Here is a 17,281-nt window from a genome sequence, read left to right as displayed (position 1 = left end):
CTTCGACAAACGGGTGATGATTTAACAAGCGCATTTGCGAAAAAAGCACTGTCGTTGCACCAATGTGTACCTAACCATAAACATCAATGCCTTTCTTTAAAATCAATACACAAGTATCTATTTTTAAACCTGCATATTTAGTTAATATTGCCTGCTAACATGAAATTGTGTCACTGCTCTTGCGTTCATTGCCTGGCTCGTTGCGAACTAATTTGCCAGAATTTTACGTAATTATGACATACCATTGAAGGTTGTGCAATGTAACAGGAATATTTAGACTTAGGGATGCCACCCGTTAGATAAAATACGGAACGGTTCCATATTTCACTGAAATAATACATTTTTTGTTTTCAAAATGATCATTTCCGGATTCGACCATATTAATGACAAAACGCTCGTATTTCTGTGTGTTATTATGTTATAATTAAGTCTATGATTTGATAGAGCAGTCTGACTGAGCTCGTAAGCATTCATTCATACAGCACTTTTGTGCATTTTGCCAGCAGCTCTTTGCAATGCATTGTGCTGTTTATGACTTTAAGCCTGTCAACTCCCAAGATTAGGCTGGTGTAACCGATGTGAAATGGTTAGCTAGTTAGTGGGTGCACGCTAATAGCGTTTCAAACGTCACTCGCTCTGAGACTTGGGAGTGGTTGTTCCCCTTGGTCTGCATGGGTAACACTGCTTCGAGGGTGGCTGTTGTCGATGTTTTCCTGGTTCGAGCCCAGGTAGGAGCGAGGAGAGGGACGGAAGCTATACTGTTACACTGGCAATACTAAAGTGCCTATAAGAACATCCAATAGTCAAAGGTATATGAAATACAAATCGTATAGAGTGAAATAGTCCTATAATTTCTAAAATAACTACAACCTAAAACTTCTTAGCTGGGAATATTGAAGACTCATGTTAAAAGGAACCACCAGCTTTCATATGTTCCCATGTTCTGAGCAAGGCACTTAAACGTTAGCTTTCTTACATGGCACATATTGCACTTTTACTTTCTTCTCCAACACTTTGTTTTTGCATTATTTAAACCAAATTGAACATGTTTCATTATTTATTTGAGGCTAAATTGATTTTATTGATGTATTATATTAAGCTAAAATAAGTGTTCATTCAGTATTGCTGTAATTGTCATTATTACAAATAAATAAATGTATTTTTTAGTTATTGTTTTTTTTTAGTGGTGTTTTTTGATATATATATATATATATATTTTTTTTAAATCGGCAAATTAAATCGGTATCGTTTTTTTTTGGGGTCCTCCAATAATCGGTATCGGCGTTGAAAAAGCATAATCGGTCAACCTCTAGTGTGTGTAGATGTTATTGATCAGACCCTGCTGTGAGGTAGAGGGAGTAGGACATCATCACTGAGCCATAATAATGGCAGGAGGACAGTAGCATCCTCTGTCTGTGGCTACTAGCGGCTCTGATGGAGGGCTACTCCTATCAAAGGTTGACTGGTTGTGCTTACGGTATCCATGGTTAGTGGTTATTAAACTGTCAGATCTGGTCCTAGATACTGTTAACTCCTGGTGTGTGTACCGGTTCAACCCCGCTGTTGATTTTATGTCTCCCCCCGCTCAACGCAAACACACAAAAATGTAATAGGATAGGGATAATCCACCACAACATCTTTAACATAACCTACCAAATTCTCTATTTAAATTATCCTGATCAGTATTCCAGTACAGTAAATGAGTAGGCAGAGATTACAGTATAGAGAGAATAATCCCCTCAACTCTGAAGGATAGTAGAGAGGGGGGCTTTCTTTGGTACCATCACAACCTTTCAAACTCCTCCTTGGCACACTAGGAAACTACAGTGTTCTGTGTTCTACGAAAATAAATCCTTTGAGTCATCTCATTCATATTTTGGGGATTCCCCATCTCTCTCCGTTTCTGCTCTTATTAGGTCTATTTATCATACACTCTCCATTTCCTTCATCACTTCCTGGTTTTGTGTGTATAAAGAAGTGGGGACCGAGCATGATAGACTATTTTGCTTTTGAAGAGGTCTTATTTCAGAATGTGGGGTGCTGGTGTTGTTCTGTCTCTCTGGGGCATGGTGACCCAATCTGGGTTAGGGTGGAGAAACTCACAGACATAGTGGACGAACTGCAGAAAACATACTCGGGTACTGTGTGGATTTATATGAAACCTTCACTTTCAGTGACACAAACAATGCAAACTGACTTGAAGGTATATTTGAAGCGTTTCATTCCAAAATTCTATTTATCCATTTTCAGAAATGTTGGTAAATTATATTTATTTTTGTTTAAAAGAACTTATGAAAGAGATTGGTGTGTTTCCCCCCCCCCCCATCTAATCATGACTTGTTAAATGACAGACATGTTTGTTTGAAACTTATCACTAAATTGTTTGTCTCTCTGAAATGAAACGATCACATTTTGTTTTAAAACGAGATATATCCACCTCAATCACTGAGAAAAAAGTAGCACTGCAAGGTTTTACACAGTCTGTGACAAATATATATTTTTAAATCAGACCCACTGCAGTCAAAACCTTTTCCTGTGTTTTGTATTACATTTCCAAACTATAAAAGTTGTAATAATATTGTGAAATTGTGAAAAATATGATAGTGCCATTTTAGTGTAAGAGCTGTTTGAAAAAAAACATCAGCCTGTTTTGGTGGAATGGAGTTTTGGCGTGCCTGGTAACATCACCAGGCGATACATTACTTAATAGACCAATAATAAAGTTATTAACAGCTAGTTTTCAGTTTCTCCTTCCCCACTCAGACCACTCCCAGACAGTCCTAGCTCAATTATTGATTAAGAAATATCTCTTCGCTAAAAAGCTATTTTTGTAAATTTTCTACCATTATAATGGAAAACAATCACAGTAAGATAGAGATAAAAACAGCTGCATTGGACATTTAATAAAGAATTGTACAAATTACATTTGTGACGTCAACACACACACACACATACACATACATACATACATACATACATACATACATACATATATATATATATATCTCTCAATACAATGATATGAGATTTGGGCTCTGGTCAAAAGTAGTGCACTATATAGGGAATAGGGTGCCATTTGGGATTAGGCCTAACTCTAACCAAACCCTACAGCATGAGGCTAATTCATGTTTTGAATTTATATGTTAAGCATAGAGCATACAAACATTGTAATCCAGCTAAACAATGGATATATAGCTTTTTCCAAACAAAACCATTTGTAATACACATTAAAATCTATGAACATCTGTGGACAGTAATATTTTACACATAAATAATAATAATTGATTAAACTTTTATAGTGCTTTTCATTGCAAACAGAATCTCAAAGCACTTGTTAAGCAAAATAAACAACAAAATGTAATTTAAAAAGAAATTTAGGCTACAACAGTAGCTAGATCAGCTCGATCAAGTTGGAGTGCTTCTTCAAGCCTCCCGCAGATGGGCTGCCGCGGGCATGAGAGGATTTAGAATCTCTGCTAGATGGTCAGCAGAGGTGCTGGTCGGAGGTGGTGGTCATGTCAGCATGTCCAAGGGCAGGCAGCTCGATGTCATCAGGGCATCTCCGCGCCTTCAATTTCTCTGCTAGCTAGCTAGCATTAGCTAGTTTGTTGACAACACTGATTTTCATCAAGTTACAGGCAGGAATCCAATTCATGATATCAATACTTGATCTGCACACATTTAGCTTTTGAAAGATACACATTTTGTAAAATAAAATACATACAAAACAATGAAATATGTACATCGGAAATAGAGGAAGGACTAAAAACAGACAAAATATAACTATTGTAAAATAGATTGTGTCTGTAAAATGTGTATAAGATGTATAAACTGAAGGTAGAAGCCTAAGTGTTTATTAGTTTACTCCAATTGGGGGAAGGGTGGTAGGGTTTGCGGGAATAATAAAGGTATATTCTTTAAAAAGTATGTATATCTTTATAGGTATGTGTATATGTGTATGTATATGGATATATATATTTACCCCAAAAATATGTGGGGGATTGGAAATGATGCAGACAATTACATTGATGGAAGCAACAATCTTTCCGCAATATTAAGCTTATCCACTGTTGCAGCAATCCCTCAACCAATACGGATGTTGTGCTAGTGCATGTGTGTATAAAGCACTGTTATAGTAGTTTCTGTGCACAAGCCCAGAGGATAAGCAGAGTGCAGCATTGCAGTGTGTCATATGCATAGGCACACACACAAACAAACAAACAAAGACTCTTCAACATGATTTGGTCTTCCTGGCACCCTGTCCTCTAGCCCTGGCTGCAGTGAGTCTGTTCCCAGTTGTAGTGTATTATGGGTTGCAGTAATGAGAGTTGGATCTATAATTATGTGTCTGTCTTCATCCATGTTGCTAGCTATGTGTCTGTCGTCTGTCTGCCTATAGCTAGCTATGCGTGAGGAGAGGCCCTCAGTATCAACAAGAGCCCCAGGGAGGGTCTGAAGGTTAGAGCGAGAGAGCGAGAGACAAACAGAGGAGTGGGGGGGGGGGGGGGGGGGGGGGTCAATCAAAATACTGAGTTGAGATGCTCAGAAGGCATCAATCATTTTCGCTACGGAACTTAATAGCCACCTACGTCATGTGTTGACATTACGTGATAGTTGGGGACACTTAATATTTAGTTACACAGACAGACAGGGACACACAAAATAGTCTAATAAATTACTGTTTGGTTAGGGTCTCACAACTATGCGCACACACTCAGTCACAGCACTATGATTAACAAACAAAATTAGAACGAAAACTGAAGCAGCAACACACAGAGCTGCACAGTTCTCCAAGCAAAGTAGTGTGTGTGTGAGAATAAGTGAGTGAGTAAATGAGAGAAACAGATGCAGCTAGTCTTGGAAGCGCTCTTCTCTTTAAAAAAGCTAAGTTTTGGAGTGGCTGAATGAAATACATCTGCAGCGATTCTGACTACGCTTTAAAGTGTGTGTGTTGCCATTTCACTCATGTCTGTAACAATGAATAAAACCACAGAATGATACAAATAGGTTCGCTGGGCCCAGCCTAAACAATTTCCAGCACTGCCCCAATTCAGCTCCATCTCAGCAGGAGGCTGTGAAGGAAGAGGCAGTGAAGCAAAAGCCACCTGTCATATACTGCCTTTCACTCATTTATGAGAGATGGTGGTGTGTGTGAGATTCCTCCTCCCACTTACATCTGCAGCATCTAGCTTATAATCATGTCTGGAGGAATCTACTGCATACGTGGTCAAATTCATACACAAAATGCATGAACGTTATCTCTCTCGTGGAATACTGCTGGTCTGAAAACAATCCATTACACAATGATACATTTCATCAAAAAAACATGCTCAAATTACGTTTCCACCTCATCTGAATAAGGACAAGTAAAACATGTTTTAGCTAAGGCTTGCACCAAAATTACCCATTACAATTGAGAGGCTGCAGAAGAACTTAGCATCAACTAACGTTAGCTACAGTAGCTAACTAGCTAACGTTAGCTAGCCTCTTGCCATCAACATGCAATATCAGCTAGGTCTAACTATCTAGCTAGGTAAGATGGTGAGGTGTTTTTGTTTCAGTTGAGGACACGTTGTGAGACACAGAAGCACTTCAAACCATTCAAATGATATAATACCTTGGCTAAATGAAACATGAACAACCACAGAGAGATAACGGATGTATAGTTTCGTGGCTGAAAAAGCCTGCCAAATTAACGTTAACGTTATATAACTAGCCAATTGAAAAGCTAACTAACGTTGCTAGATAACTATCTAAAGTTAGCACATAATAAGCCAACAACGCCAAATTACCGCTAGCTATAGAAGTAGCTAGCTAGCAAGACGAACATATTGGGCATAACATCTCACAAGTACTTTGAATAAAATGAACCATTTGTATCAGCTACCTACCGTTTAGAGCGTTGTCATCTTGCAGGGTTTTGGTTACCGCTTCCCACACATTGCATCCCAAAAGACAGAGAACTATCGCTGCGGTCCTGCTCAAAACCCCGACCCTCATCATTGCAGATGTCACACACAAAAAAAATAGTTCAAATAAATATAAAATATTGGCTGGCTACATCAATGTATTGTAAAACACACACATGTACATCCGGCAAGACTCCATATTTTGTAGCATTAGCGTTCCCTCTATTTTCCCCTTCAGTATGTCCTGTTCAGTTCTGCAACCCACCCCTCTTGCTGCTCGGTCGGTTCTTTTTTTTCTTAAAAAAGAAAGAAAGTCACTAAAGCCAGGACGGCCCCACGTTAACTATTCCAACACCAGACGCTCCCCCAACAGGCGCCTAGCAGAATCATGTGTGGGGTTTGACCGCCATCTTCAGGCGACTCACTGAAGTGGTTGTCTGAAAACCGCAAGTTAATAACACATGTTGAAGAGTTGACAGCTTTATGATGATAGTCTGTATTTGTTTTTAATTAACTATAATAACTCGCCCAAACATTTTTGATCTGAAACAATACTGATAAAAAAACGCCATTTAACCAGAGATGTAATTCCTACTTGCTACTAAAAACTATACTGTCCACTAGCACTGAGCAATTACTGCTTTTTGAGGTCGGTTCGGTTTCAGTTCGATTATTAATACATCACGTTTTTCGATTACGATTTCGATAATTTTTTCAAACATGAAATTCACTATGCATTATATGGGTTGAATGTTGTAATAACACAGAATAAAACAATTAATACAAGTCCAATGATGGTAGTGACTGCCCATTAATGCTTATTAGCCATCATTTATTGACATTACTTTAATAAAATATCACTGTTTTAAGCAATAGAACGCTGGTTGCAATTTCAGTTTAATCCACCAGAAAATAATAAACAAATATTACAGCTGAAGTCAAATATACTAATTGATAAAAAAAAAAAGATTATTTGGGGATTTTTCTTTTTTTACAAATTGTTTACAGTTTTTTACGATTGCTTACACACTAAAATGTAACTTTTCCCACAATTAGCAAAACCTTACACTCAAGGAGCAAAACACAAGGCTAGATTTGCACAACTGTAAGCACATTGTCAGCTTCACACTATTTGCAAAATATTACACACAGTGATTTGCAAAACACTAAACACACTTGTTTACATCAGACACAGAAGTATATCATGATGTCACTTCCATGCAATTCCAAAGCACTGACTGTCCAATTACCACACCTATGAGCCAATCTGTTAAACACAGCCATCAGGTGCACAAACACATGATTGCTAAATTGTAGACACACCAATCAGGTTTAAGCACTATAAAAATGCAGCAGGTAGGTTCACCTGCCTTCAACCAAAATGGAAGGAGTCAGAAGAAGAGTGAGGGTGAGAGGAGGAGTACAAGGAGAAGGAGAAGAAGAAGAAGAAGAAGGAGGAGGTAGAGGAAGAGGCCGAGCCAGAGGTCGAGGAAGACCTGAAGCAGCAGGAGGAGAACGTGCACAAAGAAGAGGACCAAACTTATCAAATGACATTCGTGCAACACTAGTGGACCATGTTGTGAACCACGGATTGACGCTGAGGGAGGCTGGACTGCGAGTTCAGCCAAATCTTAGTAGATATACAGTGGCATCTGTCATAAGGACTTTTCGACAGGAAAACGGGTAAAAGATCTGTCTACAGTTACAGTAATCAGCCGCTTATTGTATGCACCATATCAGCACTCGTGATACCCCTTCCTGTGACATTGTACAGTAAGTTACATGTAGTATTCTCTACATAGGATTGAGGGTTGGGAACGACAAGGAGGAAGGGGGCCCATATTCACGCAGGAACAAGAGGGAGAGATAATAAACATGGTTTTGGCCAATAATGCTATCAGGCTCAGAACTACAAGCCAACATTATCGGTGACCATGCCATTTTCAATAATGTCCATCAGGTCTCTCAGTCAACACTGGCACGCATCCTGAAAAGACATCAGGTTCAAATGAAACAACTTTATCGAGTGCCTTTTGAGCGGAATTCAGAGGGTCAAACGGCTGTGGCATGAGTATGTGGAGGTTTGTATTGTTCACTTTAGCACTGTGATGTTGCATACCGCACACATTACTTTTTTACATTGACTGTATACTAGACCTATCCTGAACTACACAATCTTGTCTTTCATTGTATTTCAGGGAGTTTTGCAGATGGATGCTGAGGAAATCCTGCATGAATTCATATATATTGATGAGGCAGGGTTCAACCTCACAAAATCAAGAAGGAGAGGCAGAAATACAGGGCTATAATCAATGTCCCAGGGCAACGTGGGGGTAACATCACCTTTTGCGCTGCCATTTCACAGCATGGGGTTCTCCTCCGTCATGCCAAAATGGGCCCTTACAACACACCTCACATTCTCGCATTTTTGGACCGATTGCACCACATCGTCACAGCAGGTAATGAAATGCACCAGATGCAATACACTGTCATCTGGGACAATGTGTCATTCCACCGCTCTGCTTTGGTCCAGAACTGGTTTCAACACCATCCACCGTTGACAGTACTATACCTTCCACCATACTCTCTATTTCTAAACCCTATCGAAGAGTTTTTCTCTGCATGGCGGTGGAAGGTTTACGATCTCCAGCCCCAGGCTCAGGTACCCCTCATTCAGGCCATGGAGGATGCCTGTGACCAAGGCGACGCCGCAGCTGTGCAAGGATGGATTCGACATTCAAGACGGTTCTTCCCGCGTTGTCTTGCTAATGACGATATTGCTTGTGACGTTGCTCCATAGCTCAGTGGTTAGAGCACTGGTCAATTTGTAAGTCGCTCTGGATAAGAGCGTCTGCTAAATGACTTAAATGTAAATGTTGCTGAAATTCTCTGGCCAGATCAAGCTAGGCGACGAGATAATATATAGTATGTTTACTGTAGTAATTTCTGTACAATATTGTCAGTTTTTTTCAGATTATTTTTTATGTTTGTTGTTATTTACTGTAATTGTAACCTGTACTGGATACAGTATTTTACGTTTGTCTGTTTGCTGAGCTAACAGTGTTATGCACACTACTGTAGTAGCATGAAAACTGGGACATGTTTTGTTGTGATTCTCCATGTTGACTGATTTGGGTATATGGAGAGAAATAAATGATATTTTCCTCAGTCTGCAGCATTGGTCTTGTGTAGTGTTTCTATAGTTGCACTTTCTCTGTGTACTTCATTTACAATACTCTAATCACTGACAATTTGACTTACTAAAAGTGTTTTAGGTTAGCAACAGCAGTGTGTAACTGGTTCAAAAAGATTGAAGTCATATGAAACGTGTGTGTTTCGTATGGTAACAAAATATTGTTTTTATGAAGTCCTGTATAGTTTTGACAAGTGTTCCATTTTGCAAAAGATCTGAAGTGTTCTGCTACTTTGGTGTAGGGTTGTGCTTATTGTGTGTAGTGTTTTGACAAACCGAGCCCTGTTTTCAGAATTGTGCTTAAACAATTGAAAAAAACTAATTGAAGGATATCATAAATACAATTGGTGGAGTTATGTCACACATGCAGCTAACAAGAAGATAATGGGATGGTTTTCAGAGATTGGTGGGAGGGGTTGAGGGTAGCTGAAGGGTGGGATGTAAAATAACAAAAAATATGACTAATGTAAAATATACTGTGTCCGTAATATGTTTATGTATAAGCTGAAGTAGAAGCCTAAGTATTGTTGTCCATTAATTTACTCAAATTAGGGAGGGGTGGTAGGGTTATGGGAAAATAATAAAATAAAATGGTTGTAAAAAAAATGTATGAGGGATTGGAAATAATGCAGACATTACATTGAAAAAAACACACATTCTATCTGCAATATTAAAGCTGATCTACCCCTAAAAATAACAAATAGATGGTCATGAAGGAAAGGAGACAAGGAAAGGAGGAGAGGAGACTAAATGAGCTTTCTGAAGAATGGCTCCATAGCTCAGTGGTTAGAGCACTGGTCTTGTAAACCAGGAGTTGTTTGATTCTCACTGGGGTCTTGATTTTGACTCTACCCTCTGTGACATTCATCTGAAACTTTACACAGTGCGCACAGGGTGGGAGTTACCATTTCTCTCCCTCTATACAGCAGAAAGTTCAAAATGTGACAAACTGACAATATCGCCCTGCAAAAATAATTCTCCCTGTATTACTACTGTAAGAGACATTGCCAAACTGACGATACCATTCCACGTTAGCTCAGGGGTTAGAGCACTGCTCTTGTAAACCAAGGATCGTGAGTTTGATTCTCACTGGGGCCTTGATTTTGACTCTACCCTCTGTGACATTCATCTGAAACTTTACACAGTGCTGCACAGGGTGGGAGTTACCATTTCTCTCGAACTATACAGCACAAAGTTCAAAATGTGACAACAAACTGATAATATCGCCCTGCAAAAATAATTCTCCCTGTATTACTAATGTAAGAGACATTGCCAAACAAACTGACGATACCATTCCACCTTTGCCGATTCTGTCCTTGGCCGCCCATCATGATTAAAAAAGGGCTGAAACTAGAGACAGGAGTAGCAGAGGTCATGTAAACCAGTGATGCATGTTGAAAGAATAACAACATTAACTTGAACTTTTACTTATATTAACTGTAACTCAGTAAAACGTTTTCAGATGTTGCGTGTTGCGTATATATTTTTGTTCAGTATGGTAAATAATGTCTACTTCTGAGAAAGTATTAAAACTTCTTAGAGCTAGGGGGCAGTATCCTGAATTTCTGTCTGACTGATGTGCCCAAAGCAAACTGCCTGTTTGCCTGTTACTCAGGCCCAGAAGCTAGGAAATGCATAATACCAAATGCATAATACCAAGCTCACTAAAAGTGGCAGTAATAAAGCCTCTCTTGAAAAAGCCGAATCTTGATCCAGAAATTATAAAAAACTATCGGCCTATATCGAATCTTCCATTCCAAAATTTTTGAAAAAGCTGTTGCACAGCAACTGACTGCCTTCCTGAAGACAAACAATGTATACGAAACGCTTCAGTCTGGTTTTAGACCCCATCATAGCACTGAGACTGCACTTGTGAAGGTGGTAAATGACCTTTTAATGACGTCAGACCGAGGCTCTGCATCTGTCCTCGTGCTCCTAGATCTTAGTGCCGCTTTTGATACCATCGATCACCACATTCTTTTGGAGAGATTGGAAACCCAAATTGGTCTACATGGTCAAGTTCTGGCCTGGTTTAGATCTTATCTGTCGGAAAGATATCAGTTTGTCTCTGTGAATGGTTTGTCCTCTGACAAATCAATTGTAAATTTCGGTGTTCCTCAAGGTTCCGTTTTAGGACCACTATTGTTTTCACTATATATTTTACCTCTTGGGGATGTCATTCGAAAACATAATGTTAAATTTCACTGCTATGCGGACGACACACAGCTGTACATTTCAATGAAACATGGTGAAGCCCCAAAATTGCCCTCGCTAGAAGCCTGTGTTTCAGACATAAAGAAGTGGATGGCTGCAAACTTTCTACTTTTAAACTCGGACAAAACGGAGATGCTTGTTCTAGGTCCCAAGAAACAAAGAGATCTTCTGTTGAATCTGACAATTAATCTGGATGGTTGTACAGTCGTCTCAAATAAAACTGTGAAGGACCTCGGCGTTACTCTGGACCCTGATCTCTCTTTTGAAGAACATATCAAGACTGTTTCAAGGACAGCTTTTTTCCATCTACGTAACATTGCAAAAATCAGAAATTTTCTGTCCAAAAATGACGCAGAAAAATTAATCCATGCTTTTGTTACTTCTAGGCTGGACTACTGCAATGCTCTACTTTCCGGCTACCCGGATAAAGCACTAAATAAACTTCAGTTAGTGCTAAATACGGCTGCTAGAATCCTGAATAGAACCAAAAAATTTGATCATATTACTCCAGTGTTAGCCTCCCTACACTGGCTTCCTGTTAAGGCAAGGGCTGATTTCAAGGTTTTACTGCTAACCTACAAAGCATTACATGGGCTTGCTCCTACCTATCTTTCCGATTTGGTCCTGCCGTACATACCTACACGTACGCTACGGTCACAAGACGCAGGCCTCCTAATTGTCCCTAGAATTTCTAAGCAAACGGCTGGAGGTAGGGCTTTCTCCTATAGAGCTCCATTTTTATGGAATGGTCTGCCTACCAATGTGAGAGACGCAGACTCAGTCTCAACCTTTAAGTCTTTACTGAAGACTTATCTCTTCAGTAGGTCCTATGATTAAGTATAGTCTGGCCCAGGAGTGTGAAGGTGAACGGAAAGGCTGGAGCAACGAACCGCCCTTGCTGTCTCTGCCTTGCCGGTTCCCCTCTTTCCACTGGGATTCTCTGCCTCTAACCCTTTTACAGAGGCTGAGTCTCTGGCCTACTGGTGTTCTTCCATGCCGTCCATGGGAGGGGTGCGTCACTTGAGTGGGTTGAGTCACTGACGTGGTCTTCCTGTCTGGGTTGGCACATCCCCCCCCCCCCCCTTGGGTTGTGCAATGGCGGAGATCGTTGTGGGCTATACTCGGCCTTGTCTTAGGACGGTAAGTTGGTGGTTGGAGACATCCCTCTAGTGGTGTGGGGGCTGTGCTTTGGCAAAGTGGGTGGGGTTATATCCTGCCTGTTTGGCCCTGTCCGGGGGTATCATCGGATGGGGCCACAGTGTCTTCTGATCCCTCCTGTCTCAGCCTCCAGTATTTATGCTGCAGTAGTTTATGTGTCGGGGGGCTAGGGTCAGTCTGTTACATCTGGAGTATTTCTCTTGTCTTATCCGGTGTCCTGTGTGTATTTAAATATGCTCTCTCTAATTCTCTCTTTCTCTCTTTCTGTCTTTCTCTCGGAGGACCTGAGCCCTAGGACCATGCCTCAGGACTACCTGGTATGATGACTCCTTGCTGTCCCCAGTCCACCTGGCCGTGCTGCTGCTCCAGTTTCAACTGTTCTGCCTGCGGCTATGGAACCCTGACCTGTTCATCGGACGTGCTTGTTGCACCCTCGACAACTACTATGATTATTATTATTTGACCATGCTGGTCATTTATGAACATTTTAACATTTTAACATTTTGACCATGTTCTGTTATAATATCCACCCTGCACAGCCAGAAGAGGACTGGCCACCCCTCATAGCCTGGTTCCTCTCTAGGTTTCTTCCTAGGTTTTTGGCCTTTCTAGGGAGTTTTTCCTAGGGAGTTTTTCCTAGCCACCGTGCTTCTTTCACATGCTTTGCTTGCTGTTTGGGGTTTTAGGCTGGGTTTCTGTACAGCACTTTGAGAATATCAGCTGATGTACGAAGGGCTATATAAAAATAAATTTGATTTGATTTGATATAATTGGTAGAATTTGATAGAAAACAAATTGAAGTTTCTAAACTGTTAAAATAATGTCTGTGAGTATAACAGAATTGATATGGCAGGCAAAAACCCGAGGAAAATCCATCCAGAATATTTTTGGGGGGAGGTAACAGGCCTTTCCAATGCTAGTCTATGGGCCTACATATAAAAATTCTTCCCATATTGTAGTACCTATGGATTCCACTAGATGTCAACAGTCTTTATACAGGGTTTCAGGCTTGTTTCTTAAAAAACAAACAAGTAATAGTAGTTTTTTCCAAGGGAGCTCAACAGGAAAAGTAGGCTTTTGTGGCGCACGTGAATGAGGGTGCGCTCTTCATTGTTTTCCTTTCCTATTGAACACCGTTCTTTCCGTCTGAAATATTATAGTTTATTTACATATTAGGGTACCTGAGGATTGAATAGAAACATTGTTTGACTTGTTTGGACGAAGTTTACCGGTAGCTTTTGGATTCCTTTGTATGCATGTTGAAGGAGTGGATTACTGAAATCAATGGCGCCAACTCAACTGACTTTTTTGGATATAAAGAAGGACTTTATCAAACAAAACGAACATTCATTGCGTAGCTGGGACCCTTGGGATTGCAAACAGAGGAAGATCTTCAAAGGTAAGTGATTTATTGAATCGCTATTTGTGATTTTGTGAAGCCTATGCTGGTTGAAAAAATATTTTTGATGTGGGGAGCTGTCATCAGATAATCACATGGTATGCTTTTGCCATAAAGCCTTTTTGAAATCCGACAATGCAGTTGGATTAACAGGAAGTTAAGCTTTTAAATGATATAAGACACTTGTATGTTCATGAATGTTTAATATTATGACTTTGTCATTTGAATTTGGCGCTCTCCAATTTCACCGGATGTTGACGGAAGAGGGTATTACTGTCAAGAGGAGTGAAACAAGGTTGTCCACTATCGACATATCTATTTATTATGGCCATCAAAATAAATGATAGCTATTAAAATCAGATCCAACAATAATATCAAGGGGATAGAAATCTGAGGCTTAAAAACCAAGGTGTCATTGTACACTGAGGACTCATGCTTTCTTTTAAATCCACTGTTTTGATCCCATAGACAATCTAGATAATTTCTCTAACCTCTCTGGAATACAACTGAACTATGATAAGTGTACCATTATAAAATGGGATGGTTTTCAGAGATTGGTGGGAGTGGTTGAGGGTAGCTGAAGGGTGGGACGTAAAATAAATACAAATATATGACTAATGTGAAATATACTGTGTCCATAATATGTGTATAGTATGTATAAGCTAGAAGTAGAAGCCTAAGTATTGTTGTCCATTAATTTTCTCAAATTAGGGAGGGGTGGTAGGGTTATGGGAAAATAATAAAATAAAATGTTAGTAAAAAAAATGTATGAGGGATTGGAAATAATGCAGACATTACATTGAAGATACCCACCATTCTATCTGCAATATTAAAGCTGATCTACCCCTAAAAATAACAAATAGATGGTCATGAAGGAAAGGAGACAAGTAAAGGAGGAGAGGAGACTATTAAATGAGTTTTCTGAAGAATTCCTCCATAGCTCAGGGGTTAGAACACTGGTCTTGTAAACCAGGGGTCGTGAGTTCGATTCTCACTGGGGCCTTGATTTTGACTCTACCCTCTGTGACATTCATCTGAAACTTTACACAGTGCTGCACAGGGTGGGAGTTACCATTTCTCTCGCTCTATACAGCAGAAAGTTCAAAATGTGACAATAAACTGACAATATATCGCCCTGCAAAAATAATTCTCCCTGTATTACTACTGTAAGAGACATTGCCAAACAAACTGACGATACCATTCCACCTTTGCCGATTCTGTCCTTGGCCGCCCATCATGATTAAAAAAGGGCTGAAACTAGAGACAGGAGTAGCAGAGGTCATGTAAACCAGTGATGCATGTTGAAAGAATAACAACATTAACTTGGACTTTTCCTTATATTAACTGTAACTCAGTAAAACCTTTTCAGTTGTTGCGTGTTGCGTATATATTTTTTGTTCAGTATGGTAAATAATGTCTACTTCTGAGAAAGTATTAAAACTTCTTAGAGCTAGGGGGCAGTATCCTGAATTTCTGCCTGACTGATGTGCCCAAAGCAAACTGCCTGTTACTCAGGCCCAGAAGCTAGGAAATGGATATAATTGGTAGAATTTGATAGAAAACAATTTGAAGTTTCTAAACTGTTAAAATAATGTCTGTGAGTATAACAGAATTGATATGGCAGGCAAAAACCAGAGGAAAATCCATCCTGAAATATTTTTGGGGGCGGTAACAGGCCTTTCCAATGCAAGTCTATGGGCCTACATCTAAAAATTCTTCCCATATGGTAGTACCTATGGATTCCACTAGATGTCAACAGTCTCTATACAGGGTTTCAGGCTTGTTTCTTAAAAAACAAACAAGTAATAGTAGTTTTTTCCAAGGGAGCTCAACAGGAAAAGTAGGCTTTTGTGGCGGACGTGAATGAGGGTGTGCTCTTCGTTGTTTTCCTTTCCTATTGAACACCGTTCTTTCCGTCTGAAATATTATAGTTTATTTACATATTAGGGTACCTGAGGATTGAATAGAAACATTGTTTGACTTGTTTGGACGAAGTTTACCGGTAGCTTTTGGATTCCTTTGTATGCATGTTGAAGGAGTGGATTACTGAATTCAATGGCGCCAACTCAACTGACTTTTTTGGATATAAAGAAGGACTTTATCAAACAAAACGAACATTCATTGCGTAGCTGGGACCCTTGGGATTGCAAACAGAGGAAGATCTTCAAAGGTAAGTGATTTATTTAATCGCTATTTGTGATTTTGTGAAGCCTATGCTGGTTGAAAAAATATTTTTGATGTGGGGAGCTGTCATCAGATAATCACATGGTATGCTTTTGCCATAAAGCCTTTTTGAAATCCGACAACGCAGTTGGATTAACAGGAAGTTAAGCTTTTAAATGATATAAGACACTTGTATGTTCATGAATGTTTAATATTATGACTTTGTCATTTGAATTTGGCGCTCTCCAATTTCACCGGATGTTGTCGGAAGAGGGTATTACTGTCAAGAGGAGTGAAACAAGGTTGTCCACTATCGACATATCTATTTATTATGGCCATCAAAATAAAATGATAGCTATTAAAATCAGATCCAACAATAATATCAAGGGGATAGAAATCTGAGGCTTAAAAACCAAGGTGTCATTGTACACTGAGGACTCATGCTTTCTTTTAAATCCACTGTTTTGATCCCATAGACAATCTAGATAATTTCTCTAACCTCTCTGGAATACAACTGAACTATGATAAGTGTACCATTATAAAATGGGATGGTTTTCAGAGATTGGTGGGAGTGGTTGAGGGTAGCTGAAGGGTGGGATGTAAAATAAATACAAATATATGACTAATGTAAAATATACTGTGTCCATAATATGTGTATAGTATGTATAAGCTAGAAGTAGAAGCCTAAGTATTGTTGTCCATTAATTTTCTCAAATTAGGGAGGGGTGGTAGGGTTATGGGAAAATAATAAAATAAAATGTTTGTAAACATTTTTTATGAGCGATTGGAAATAATGCAGACATTACATTGAAGATACCCACATTCTATCTGCAATATTAAAGCTGATCTACCCCTAAAAATAACAAATAGATGGTCATGAAGGAAAGAAGACAAGTAAAGGAGGAGAGGAGACTATTAAATGAGGTTTCTGAAGAATGGCTCCATAGCTCAGGGGTTAGAGCACTGGTCTTGTAAACCAGGGGTCGTGAGTTCGATTCTCACTGGGGCCTTGATTTTGACTCTACCCTCTGTGACATTCATCTGAAACTTTACACAGTGCTGCACAGGGTGGGAGTTACCATTTCTCTCGCTCTATACAGCAGAAAGTTCAAAATGTGACAATAAACTGACAATATATCGCCCTGCAAAAATAATTCTCCCTGTATTACTACTGTAAGAGACATTGCCAAACAAACTGACGATACCATTCCACCTTTGCCGATTCTGTCCTTGGCCGCCCATCAT

General features: G+C 39.5%; 1 protein-coding gene and 2 non-coding genes across 3 annotated transcripts in view; 2 read left to right on the top strand and 1 right to left on the bottom strand.

The window, feature by feature from the left end:
- The window catches only part of LOC106576092 (protein FAM171A1), a 35,353-nt gene extending 29,121 nt beyond the window's left edge, over window positions 1-6,232 (bottom strand). The window contains exon 1 of the mRNA XM_045698448.2: window positions 5,892-6,232. Coding sequence (XP_045554404.1) covers window positions 5,892-6,003 — 112 coding nt within the window. The 5' untranslated portion in view covers window positions 6,004-6,232. The remainder of the gene's footprint in view (window positions 1-5,891) is intronic.
- An 8,571-nt stretch (window positions 6,233-14,803) lies between these two features.
- trnat-ugu (transfer RNA threonine (anticodon UGU)) lies at window positions 14,804-14,880 on the top strand. Its single transcript has one exon. It is a non-coding gene; the product is annotated as a tRNA-Thr (tRNA).
- A 2,093-nt stretch (window positions 14,881-16,973) lies between these two features.
- Window positions 16,974-17,046, top strand: trnat-ugu (transfer RNA threonine (anticodon UGU)). Its single transcript has one exon. It is a non-coding gene; the product is annotated as a tRNA-Thr (tRNA).
- The last annotated feature ends 235 nt before the right edge of the window (window positions 17,047-17,281 follow it).

This window comes from Salmo salar, chromosome 02 (genome assembly GCF_965601325.2).
Source record: "Salmo salar chromosome 02, fSalSal1, whole genome shotgun sequence".
In the NCBI taxonomy this organism is placed as follows: Eukaryota; Metazoa; Chordata; class Actinopteri; order Salmoniformes; family Salmonidae; genus Salmo; species Salmo salar.
Note: the sequence above shows the minus strand (reverse complement) of the source record. Positions and strands in the feature narration are given on the sequence as shown.